Genomic DNA, 12,453 nt, shown 5'->3' with positions numbered 1-12,453 from the left:
GGGGGGGGGTAACGTATATTTTAACACGCTTTTATTCGGATATTTTATTGTTGTGAGCTGCCCTGAGTCCTATGGAGATAGGGTGGCATATAAATCAAATCAAATAAATAAATAAATAAGTATGTAAACAATAAACACCTTAAAAAGAAACCAACAGAAAACAAGATTCTTACTATGAAACACTCAAAGGCATTTATCAAAGTTCTGATGGCTGCATAGACACCCCGCAGTTCACCCGATCTCATTTGGGGGGAGAGGCTTGGCAACTGGCTCGCTTTTATGGCCGTTTGCAGCATTCTCCTGTCAGTCTGTAGAAATTCTCCATCATCTAAGTCATGGTTGTCCCAAAGGTGCTTTCTCAGGAGGCAACTGGACTTTCTTGTTTTTTCTTTCGAAGACATTTCGCTTCTCATCCAAGAAGCTTCTTCAGCTCTGACTGTATGGTGGGGAACGGAAGGATTGATGCTCCTTGCAGACAGCTGGTCATCTGCATCCTTTTAGAGGGTCGTTGAGGCCATTTGGAGGTTTACCTGCTGCTACCGACGACCTCCCATCGTCCCGTGCGCTCCCACAGAGAGGGCCTCCTCAGGGTGCCATCAGCCAATCAATGTAGGCTGGTGACCCCCAGGGGGAGGGCCTTCTCTGTGGGGGCACCTACCCTCTGGAATCAGTTGCCCCCAGAGATAAGGAGAATCCAAGACTTTAGTGCCTTCCACCGTGCCCTTAAAACCCACTTTTTCCAGCAAGCCGGGCTGGCTTAAGAAGAAATTTTAAATGTTTTAATTGGTTTGTATTTTTAATTTTGGGCCAAATTTATATATATTTTAATTGTTTTTTAATATTTGTATTTTATGTTTTTTAATTCTGGCTGTACGCCGCCCTGAGTTCTCAGAGAGAAGGGCGGTATATAAATTTTAAATAAATAAATAAATAAATAAATAAATAAATAAACAGCTGCAGTGATTCGCTTAACAACTGTGACAAGAAAGGTTGTAAACTTTCACTTAATAACTGTCCCAGTTAGCAACAGAAATTTTGGTTTGAATTGTGGTCATAAGTCGAGGACTACCTGTGGTCATAAGTCGAGGACTACCTGTGCGGATAATGTAGCTGATATTTTAATTCTGTTAGTGTCTAACAGAAATATTTTATTTCTGTTAATGTCTCTCTTCCCTTTTAAGGGACCTGCACCCTCTAGTGGCATTTCTTATACATTACAGTAAATAAGAATATTAATATATTGGAAGCTGTGGGGTCCTTTGTCCCAATGTTGGTCTAATATTGGAGTTTTCATCACATCTTCTGACTGCTAGTTGGTATTCATGGTTCGTACATGAAAACAGCTTAACTTCACAACACTTGACCATAATTTCATTTGGGAAACTCTGAGCATCCTAGACCAGGGATCAGCAACCTGCAGCTCTGGAGCCGCATGTGGCTCTTTCACCCCTCTGCTGTAGCTCCCTGTCACTCAAAATATGCGTCACAACCGCCAATGTGCGACACCCACCAGCATGTGATTTATTGAGCTTTTCAACCCCCGGTAGGCCAACCGTGGATAAATCCAAGAAAAGAAAAGTTTCAGAAGAAAACAGAACATTTAATTAATAATAATAATAATAATAATAATTTTATTTCTATACCGCCTTCTCCCGAAGGACTCAGGGCGGTGTACAGCCAATTTAAAAACACAAGACACAACAATGATTAAAAATTAAAATAATTAAATAGATTTGGCCGATTTAAAACCCCAGAAATTTAAAATACCCCAATTTAAAATTATTATGTTGATAGCCCTGCCTGGCGGAACAACAGGGTCTTCAATGCGCAACGAAACACCCGGAGGTCGGAGATCTTACGTTCTAATTCAACTACATATGCTAGTTTTTGTGGCCGCTCACGAAATAGTCAGGCACGGGAAGGGTTTTGTGGCTCCCGGCGTTTTCTTTTCTGTGGTGAAACAGGTCCAAATGGCTCTTTGAGCGTTTAAGGTTGCTGACCCCTGTCCTAGACCAAGCCAAGTCCAAAAACGTTAGAAGCCTGGCACTCAGACAAATCGGCCATCAACAGGCACATAGACATCAGCAATGTGTACGCGCCATTCAAAAGAGACAATCAAAAGGCTGAAAAAGAAACAAAGAGGCCAAAACACTTCTCCCACCAGCAGTCAACAACTAGATGAGCACCAAGACTAACATTAGAGCAACAATCAAGAGGCAAATCCAATCAAGGAACTGCCAATCAGGCTAAAGCAAATAACAGCCCAATCAAGAAACCACACGGACCACACCCACTAACAGTGGTTTGGCAAGCCGCTAGTATATAAATTGAGAGGAAACCCCACTCCCTTCTAGCACTGATGATGTTACCTAGTTGGGTAATGAAATGTCTTCAAGAAAACAACCACGCTCTGAGCACCAAAGATCCCATGGTCCTTATCTTCCTCTTCCTAATAGAATCCTTGGTTGTATAAGGAGAGGCATGAGCCAAGGTGGCGCAGTGGTTAGGGTGCAGTACTGCAGCTACTTCAGCTGACTGCTCATTCAGCAGATCAGCGGATCAAATCTCACCGGCTCAAGGTTGACTCAGCCTTCCCTCCTTCCGAGGTGGGTAAAATGAGGACCCAGATTGTTGGAGGGCAATATGCTATTTAGTATACTGTCTTTGGTGTAAGCCGCCCAGAGTCCTCGAAGAGTGGGCGGCATAGAAATATGACTAATAAATAAATAAATAAAATAAAATAAATAAATAGAATCAAAATCACGTGAAGTATTCGTACCGCTTTATAAAACCTTAGTAAGGCCACACCGGAAATACTGCATTTAGTTTTGGTCACCATAATGTAAATGAAGCGGGCTCTGATAGATGACCACTGGATAACTTTCTATTCACTCTATTCTAAAAAGCAGAAAATGCATCCGGTTGGAAAAAGTACAAATTCAGCCAAAATCCTTTTGGTACCTCTAGGAGGCCTCTAGGTTGTCAGAAGAAAGGAACATTCTAATGACATAAAGCTTAAAGGTTGGTTAGGTCAAGGGGATCCACATGAGTTAAAAGTTGTCTATCGTCAGAAGATGATTTGAGTCTATGCTTCAGTACAGAAAAGATGTTGAGACTTTGGAAACAGCGCAGAGAAGAGCAACTAAGATGACTAAAGGCCTGGAGACTAAAACATATGAAGAACAGTTGCAGGATTTGGATTTGGCTAGTCTAGAGAAAGGATAGACTTAAGGGTGACACAATAGCAGTATTCCAGTATTTGAGAGGCTGCCACAAAGAAGAGGGGGTCAATTTATTTTCCAAAGCACGTGAAGCAGTGGTCGGTTGCTACCGGTTCGCCCCGGATCCGGCCGGATGCTTCTCAGCATGCGTAAAAGCGGGGCATGCATGCCCATGAGCAAACCAGTAACGACGGATTTTATTTATTTATTTATTTTATTTATTTATTTATTATATTTCTATACCGCCTTTCTCCCGTAGGACTCAAGGCGGTGTACAGTCAAGAAAAATATAGACACACAAACATCATAAAATTGCTAATTAAAATTATTACTTAGTTTGGTCAATTAAATAAAACCCAGAATTAGATCACATTTAAAAAATCATTCACATGTTCGTATGTTTAGCCCCGCCTGTTGGAACATCAGGGTCTTGAGGGCACGGCGGAAAGCACGAAGATCAGGGATATTCCGTATCTCCGGGGGCAGTTCATTCCAAAGGGTTGGAGCCCCCACAGAGAAGGCCCTCCCCCTGGGAGTCGCCAGTCGACATAATTTGACTGACAGTATGGTGGGACAGGTAACAAATAAAATAAAATAAAATAAATAAAAACACGAATCCAGTTAGATAGTCACTGAAGGGCCCTCTTTGTTCTTAATATTGTAAGAGAGAAATTGCTTGCAATTATATTAGAACACAGGCAGGGACATTCCTTTGCAAGGATGCTTACTTCAAGGCCTCTCAGTTGTCACAGATAAGAACAGTCTACGTGATTTACACCTTGAGGTTAAAGTGACAGAGATGTCCACTTTGTTGTTTCAACAAAAGATAAAAGATATGCTTCAGTAATCTACAAAAAGAATTATGACTGTTTTGCAAAGAAACTCTGTAATGTCAACTAAAATTGATAAATGTATAGGACCATATGAACTGCTGACTTCAAAGAATCCTTTGTCTAGAAGGGTATAAAACCATTGTACCTAATTCCTGTCTTTGTTCAACGCTTCATGTACAGAGCCTTGAACCTATTGCGCAATATATAAAATCTGTCTCTGATTAACCCAAAAGTTGTGTTTGTCTTATTAAATCCACAACAACGGTACCCTGAGTAGTCCCTCCCTGTGAGAATGAACTGGTCGGTGGGAGGCTATTGGTGGCAAAAGACGGTCTCGTAGGTACCCAGATCCTAAGCCATGGAGCGCTTTAAAGGTGATGACTAACACCTTGAATCGCACCCGGAAGACCTCAAGAAGAACATGATTTTGAAACTTGCCCCTGACATGAAGACGAGACAAGAAACAATGAATGGAAACTAATCAAGGAGCGAAGCAACCTGGAACTAAGGAGAAATTTTCTGATAGTTAGAACAATTCATCAGTGGAACAACTTGCCTCCAGAAGTTGTGAATGCTCCAACACTGGAGGTTTTTAAGAAGATGTTGGATAACCTTTTGTCTGAAATGGTGTAGGGTTTCCTGCCTGAGAAGGGGGTTGGACTAGAAGACCTCCAAGCAGTGGTGAAATGTAAAATTTGTTACTACCAGTTCTGGGGGGGGGGGGGTGTTAATATGACTGAGTGGGTGTGGCCAACTTTTTTTTTTTTAACTTTTAAAACCATTTTTTCTACAACCAAGAGGTTGTAAAAAAATGCTTTTAAAAGCCTCTGACAATCACTGCTGTCTTGCCTGATCGGCAGAGGCTTTCTTTTTTTAAAAAAAAAGCCTCTGACGATCCCAGCTGACTTGCCTGATCGGCAGAGGCTTTTTTTCCTTTTAAAAACATTTTTTCTACAACCTCCTTGGCTGAAGAGGTTGTTTAAAAAAATGCTTCTAAAAGCCTCTGACAATCACTGCTGTCTTGCCTGATCGGCAGAGGCTTTCTTTTTTTAAAAAAAAAAGCCTCTGACGATCCCAGCTGACTTGCCTGATCGGCAGAGGCTTTTTTTCCTTTTAAAAACATTTTTTCTACAACCTCCTTGGCTGAAGAGGTTGTTTAAAAAAATGCTTTTAAAAGCCTCTGACAATCACTGCTGTCTTGCCTGATCGGCAGAGGCTTTCTTTTTTTAAAAAAAAGCCTCTGACGATCCCAGCTGACTTGCCTGATCGGCAGAGGCTTTTTTTCCTTTTAAAAACATTTTTTCTACAACCTCCTTGGCTGAAGAGGTTGTTTAAAAAAATGCTTTTAAAAGCCTCTGACAATCACTGCTGTCTTGCCTGATCGGCAGAGGCTTTCTTTTTTTTAAAAAAAAAGCCTCTGACGATCCCAGCTGACTTGCCTGATCGGCAGAAACTTTTTTTCCTTTTAAAAACATTTTTTCTACAACCTCCTTGGCTGAAGAGATTGTTTAAAAAATGCTTTTAAAAGCCTCTGACAATCACTGCTGTCTTGCCTGATCGGCAGAGGCTTTCTTTTTTTAAAAAAAAGCCTCTGACGATCCCAGCTGACTTGCCTGATCGGCAGAGGCTTTTTTTCCTTTTAAAAACATTTTTTCTACAACCTCCTTGGCTGAAGAGGTTGTTTAAAAAAATGCTTTTAAAAGCCTCTGACAATCACTGCTGTCTTGCCTGATCGGCAGAGGCTTTCTTTTTTTTTAAAAAAAAGCCTCTGACGATCCCAGCTGACTTGCCTGATCGGCAGAGGCTTTTTTTCCTTTTAAAAACATTTTTTCTACAACCTCCTTGGCTGAAGAGGTTGTAGAAAAAAATGCTTTTAAAAGCCTCTGATGATCCCAGCTGAGCCGCGCGATTATCAGAGGCTTTTTTTTTTGTTGTTACTTTTAAAAGCATTTTTTCGGCCAAAGAGGTTGTAGAAAAAATGCTTTTAAAAATAATAAAAAAAAACCTCTGATGATTGCGCAGCTCAACTGGGCATGGGGGGGGGTGGGCAGGGATTTTTGCTACCGGTTCTCCGAACCGCCCGCCTCCATCGCTACTGGATCGGGTGATCCGGTCCGAACCGGGAGCATTTCACCCCTGCCTTCAAGGTCTGTTGCACAACCCCATCCCAGGGAGCAGCCCCCCCCCCTCCCACACACGCGTTATTCCTTGATGGATTGCGGGATGTTCTGCCTGAAGGTTTGAAATGTGGACATTCCTTGGAGTAGCAGGACCATCTGCTACTACTTCTCTTGCCGATGCAACACTCTTAAATGTCACAAGTTTTGCTGATGGATGGTGGGAAAGCATGAGGGCGTGCTGAAATTTGTTTCAGGGGTTCCTGAGCTCCAGATGTATTCATAAGTCTCCTACCGAACGGCAACTCCACTAAAAGGGAATAGGCTGTCATCCATGACGGATATTCCAAAGCTTCCTGGCATAAGGGGTTTTAATGGGAATTTTAGATTCTTTTATTGTTTGAATTTTAATTTGGACTTGTTGTTGCTTATTGCTGAGACCCGCCCTGAGTCCTTGTGGAGAAGCCATGTGATCCTGTGCACCATTAAACCATCTTTCCAAGCAGTCTCCATGTTTCCAGTGTCTGTTTCCCCACTTGGAGCAGAACCTAGAAGGATGTTTCTTCCAACAATACCTACCGTGCTCTTAGACGGCACAAGAAAAAACAGGAAGGAGATTGATATGGGTTCAGAACAAATGGCAGGAACATACGTTTGACAAATAGCAGAGACATTACAGAGGCCTAATAACAGAATATGTTTGTTACAGGAGAAACAAATATAAAGGCATAATATATGTGAATACAAATACAAAGGCATATATGCATTACAGGAACCTAATGGTTACAGAATCTAGTATACCAGTATATCATATTCTAGTATTATTTATTATATCCTTATTATTGTTTCCCTTCACTGGTAACCACCTTAACAATTGCAGTGATTCACTTAACAACTGTGTCAGGAAAGGTCATAAAATGGGGCAAAGCTCTCTTGACGAATGTTTCGCTTAACAACAGAAATGTGGGGCTCCATTGTGGTCGTAAGTCGAGGACTACCTGTATCTGCCAGCAAGAAAGCTTTATTTCTGTTTATTTTCTAAGCCCGTGTCCCTGTAAACATACGTAAGCCGCTCAGGGAAAGCCCTGTCAAATGGCCCAAAGATGCACCGGTGATGCTATCTAGCCCACAAATATCAAAATATCAGCAGGAAGAAGACTAAGAATCCCAACTAGCAGGTGTATTTGTACAACGTGCTAAGCTTGGCTACTGTCTGGTGAAAACTGCTCCTCTGATTATCCTCAAGCATATTTTGTGTGCTCAGAATGTGAGTTCGTTCAGGGGTTGGACTAGAAGACCTCCCAAGGTCCCTTCCGACTCTGATGTTTAATGTTCTATATAGTCTAATTCAGGGACCAGGTTAAGCGGGCGTGTGGTGCTCTAAAATGCCCGCAAGGACAGCTTTAGCTGACTGAGCCACGTAGGAATATAGAATCACAGAGGCCGAAAGGACCTCGGAAGTCATCTAGTCTAACCCCCTGCTCGAACAGGAGAGCTTATCCAGGCGTGGGCAATTGTGGCTCTTTTACAACCTGTGGACTTCAACTCCCAGAATTCCTGAGACAGCCAAGCTGTCTCAGGAATTCTGGGAGTTGAAGTCCGTAGGTTGTAAAAGAGCCACAATTGCCCTGCAGTGTTAACCACAATTTCTGAAGCCACACTCAGCCTTCAGCTTCCCAGCCCTCCCCACGTAGCGCAAAACCTGCTTTAAAGAATTGCGCATATCAGCATTGCCTTGATTTCTACGTTCTCAGATTTTGAAACACGCGACCCCGGAAACAACCTATCCGCTCAAACGGAGGCGGCTCCTCTTCTAACTTTGCTCTACGAGACTTCACAGCACAAGGGATGACGAGAGCTAGAGGGACCAACCATAGAGCGCCGCAGTCAAGAAAGTCCCGAGGAGCCGGAGTGCTACCGGCTTCTCGGGCCGAGCAGAACCCGCCGGCCTAAGGACAAAGGTTCCGCCGGGCCGGAAGTGGGGGAAGACTGCGAATGGAAGAGAGGAGGCAGGCCGCTGAACGGAAGTCGTGCGGCTGAGGGGAAGCGAAGCGGCTTCGAGTGACGGAGCGAGGAGGATGAACAACAAATTCGACGCGTGAGTGAGTCGGGACGCCGCGGCATTGCGGGGCAAGGGCCGAGGGGGAGATCTTCGCGTCGGCCTCCCGGTCTCGGAGGGGGGGGCGTGTGGGGGGGGAGGCCGCGGCGCGTGCGCAGTTGGTCCCCGGAGCGGGTGGGGGGGAGGGGAAAGCGGGGTTCGCCGAAATAACCCCCCCCCCTTTGCTCCGGGCTCCCAAAGACGCTAAAACCTGACAGGCTTCGGCTTCCTCAAGCCAGAGCCAAGGTTCTAGTCCTCATTGTCATAAATAAAGACACCCCCCCCCCCCAAAGCCAGCAGGAATGTCAAAGCAGCTGTTTCCGGAATGTGGGGGAGGGGGAGGAGGGTACAGGTAGTCCTCGACTTACGACCCCAACGGAGCCCCACATTTCTGCTGTTAAGGGAGACGTTTGTCAGGTGGGCCTTGCCTCATGTTACGACCTTCCTAGCCACGGCTGTTAAAGTGAATCGCCGCAGTTGATAAAAAGTCAGTAACCCGGTTGTTAAGTGAATCTGACTTCTCCCTTGACTTTGCTTATCAGGAGGTCACACACGTCTCATAAATATGACAACAAACGGTCATAAACACGAACCGTTTGCCAAGCACCTGATTTCTGATCACGTGGCCGCGGGGGATGCTGCAAAGGTCGTAACTGTGAAAAATGGTCATAGGTCACCTTTTTTCAGTGTCGTCGTAACTTTGACCATGATACGAACTGATGTAAGTTGAGGACTTACCTATATGGAAGCCAAATCGCAGCTCCTCCCCAGGAACCCTCAGAAGGGAGACCACCAGGAAATCCCGGGGGGGTGGGGGGAACAACTCGAACCGCATGGCCAGAAAAGGCAGTGAGGGGGCCCTTCTCTCTCATGGCTGAAGGCAGTCTTGGCTTTCTCCATGGACATACAGGTAATCCTCACCTTACGACAACAATAGACTCCAAAATTGATGTTCCTAAGTGGGACATGTGTTAAGTGAGTTTTGCCCCATGTTACGACTTTTCTTGCCACAGTCGTTAAGCGAATCGCTGCACTTGTTGTTAAATCTTGGTTGGGAAATTGTTACATCATGGTTGTGAAGCGAATCTGGCTTCCCCGTTGACTTTGCTTGTCGGAAGGTCGCAAAAGGGGATCATAGTACAGGCAGTCCTCGAGTTACAATGGTTCACTTAAGTGACCGTTCAAAGTGACGACGTCGCTGAAAAAAGTGACTTAACGACCGTTTTTCACAGTTACGGCCTTTGTAGCCTCCCCATGGTGACGTGGTCAAAATTCAGAATGCTTGGCAATTGATTCATATTTATGGCCGTTCGAAGTCATGGGGTTCTCTTTTGCAACCTTTTGATTCACTTAACCCTGTTGCCAACTTAACGGCTGTGATTCATTTAACGGTCGTAAAATGGGACAACAGTCACTTAACTGTCTCACTTAACAACATAAATGTTGCGCTCAATTGGGGTTGTACGTCGAGGACTATCTGTACCTTGGGACACTGCAGCCATCATAAATGTGAATCAGTTGTCAAGCATCCACATCAGTGGTGAAATCTAAAATTTGTTACTACCGGTTCTGTGGGTGTGGCTTGGTGGAGGTAATGTGACTGGGTGGGCGTGGCCAATTTTTATTTATTTTTTTTTTACTTTTAAAACCATTTTTTCTACAACCTCTTCGGCAAAGAGGTTGTTAAAAAATGCTTTCAAAAGACTCTGATGATCCCAGCTGAGTTGCCTGATCAGCAGAGGCTTTTTTAAAAACTCAGCTGGGATCGTCGGAGGCATTTAAAAGAAAAAAAGGGTTTTTTTTCTTTTAAAAGCCTTTGAAGATCCTAGCTGAGCTGCGCGATCATCAGAGGCTTTTTTAAAAAAACTTTTAAAAGCATTTTTTGGCCCAAGAGGTTGTAGAAAAAATGCTTTTAAAAGTTAAAAAAAAAAAGCCTCTGATGATTGTGCGGCTCAGCTGGGCATGGGGGAGGGGGGGAGCAGGGATTTTTGCTACCGGTTCTCCGAACCACCTGTCTCCATCACTACCGGATCGAGCGATCCGGTCCGAACCGGGAGCATTTCACCCCTGATCCACATGTAAATCGCATGATCATGGGGGATGCTGCAACGGTCATAAGTGTGAAAAATAGTCATCGGTCGCTTTTTTCAGTGCCGTTGTAAGTTCGAATGGACTCTAAGCAAACTGTTGTAAGTCAAGGGATACCTGTGGCTGGTCAGAGTCATATGAAGCTCATGGCAGCCTTGGGGTCCCCGCAGGTGGATGGCTGTCAGAGGGTCTGCAGGAGTCAATTTTCCCAAGCCTGGGACAGCTTTTATTTGGGTGGGGAGTCTTGCCAGAAGGCCTGGATTCAAGTCCTGGATCTTTGCAGCTCCTTCCTCCCCCCTGAGCAGCCTTCAAGAGCTGCCTCCAAGGTCCCTCCTGTCATTGTCTTGCCCATCAAGAGGGTCTTGGGTGAGTCCACAGCTTCTGCTGTCTATGGAGATTCTTAGACATCCATATCATGCTTGTCTCAAAGGTTGTTTTTTTTTTTCAAAATGACTCCCCTCCAGAAGTTGTGGGTGCTCCAACACTGGAGGTTTTTAAGAAGAGATTGGACAACCGTTTGTCTGAAATGGTGAAGGATCTCCTGCTCGAGCAGGGGGTTGGACTAGAAGACCTCTGAGGTCCCTTCCAACTTTGGCATTCTGTTAAAAGGCAACTGGGTTATGTGTTTCCTTGAAGGAGGAGGAGACATTTCATTTCTCGTCCAAGAAGCTTCACAATCCTTCCACTCTCCCCCACCCCCCACATCCATCCAGACCTGATGAAGCTTCTTGGATGAGAAGAGAAACATCTACCACTTCTTCTTCCTCGAGGAAAAACAGTCCAGTTGCCTTTTGAAAAAACACCTTTGAGACAGCTCTGCTGTTTCCTAGTGGTCTCCTTTCCAAGGACTCGAAAAGTCCTGGCCTTTTGAGGTCAACCGAGGACCAAGTACGGGTAGTCCTCGATTTACAACCACAATTGAGCACAACATTTATGTTGCTAAGTGAGAAATTTGTTAAGTGGGGTCTTGCCCTGTTTTACGACTTTTCTTGCCACCTTTGCTAAGTGAATCACTGCAGTTTTTTAAATTAGTCATACGGTTGTTAAGTGAATCTGGCTTCCCCATTGTCAGAAGGTCGTAAAAGGGGATCACGTGCCCCCCTACCCAGGAGACTGCAACTGTCATAAATGTGAGTCGGTTGTCGAGCAATCCGAATGTAAATCACGTGACCATGGGGATGCTACAAGGGTCGTAAGTGTGAAAAATGGTCATCAGTCAGTTTCTTCAGTGCTGTTGTAACTTCAAACGGTCACTAAGCGAACAATTGTAAATGGAGGACTCCCTGTATCAGGGGATGCAAAAGAGCTCAAGCCCAGCCCAGCCATAAGAGAGAAATTGTCAGGCTTAATTTACTATATTTATGTCAGCTGGCATTAACACAGCTTCTTTCCTCGTGGTCCTTGTTAAATACCATATTTTTCGGAGTATAAAACGCACCGGAATATAAGACGCACCTACCTTTTTTGGTGAGGAAAAGAAGAAAAAGAAATCTCCCTCTGCCTCTGAGCAATTTTGCCTCATTGCAGCAAACAGCCTGCTTTACTTTCAGTTTCGTTTTCAGCATAGCTTGATTAGCACAAGGGAAAAAAAATCTGCTCCAGCAATTTACCTCTTTGCAGCAAGCAGCAGAGCCCTGTGCAAAACAGCTGAGAGCAAAACAGCTGAGAGTCGGGAGGCGATCCAATCAACTTGTGCTAATTAGGCTGTGCTGAAGCTGAAAGGAGCTGTTTCTTCTTGCTGTTTGCTTGCAAGGAGGTAAACTGCTGGGAGGCATAGGCCAAAGGGTGGGGGCCAGTGGGTGGGTGGGGCTACATTCGGTGTATAACATGCACCTAAATTTTCACCCCCTTTTAGGGAGGAAAAAGGTGTGTCTTAACTTTAAGGGGTAACAGATGCCAAAGAACCTTTTCTTCTTAATAACTATTGTGCATCAAAGAGAGATTTTTATAGTTATGCCTATTGAAACTACTACTTCCACTAGTTCCTTTATCTACCACAACAAATATTTATTTGCTGTGTCTTTCAGTTGTCAAGCTTTCCATTTTTAATTTCGTAACCCTGATGTATTATTATGATCCAAATTGAGAGAGTAGAG

General features: G+C 44.3%; 1 protein-coding gene across 6 annotated transcripts in view; it reads left to right on the top strand.

Annotated features, from left to right (window-relative positions):
• The first annotated feature begins 8,166 nt into the window (after nucleotides 1-8,166).
• EIF4E2 (eukaryotic translation initiation factor 4E family member 2) overlaps nucleotides 8,167-12,453 on the top strand; it is a 46,563-nt gene continuing 42,276 nt past the window's right edge. For all 6 annotated transcript variants that reach the window (XM_070944997.1, XM_070944993.1, XM_070944995.1 and 3 more), the window contains exon 1: nucleotides 8,167-8,269. In XM_070944997.1, coding sequence (XP_070801098.1) covers nucleotides 8,250-8,269 — 20 coding nt within the window. In that variant the 5' untranslated portion in view covers nucleotides 8,167-8,249. The remainder of the gene's footprint in view (nucleotides 8,270-12,453) is intronic.

The sequence above is a fragment of the Pituophis catenifer genome, unplaced genomic scaffold (assembly GCF_029215685.1).
Source record: "Pituophis catenifer annectens isolate HBS135680 unplaced genomic scaffold, rPitCat1.0.hap2 SCAF_6, whole genome shotgun sequence".
NCBI lineage: Eukaryota > Metazoa > Chordata > Lepidosauria > Squamata > Colubridae > Pituophis > Pituophis catenifer.
Note: the sequence above shows the minus strand (reverse complement) of the source record. Positions and strands in the feature narration are given on the sequence as shown.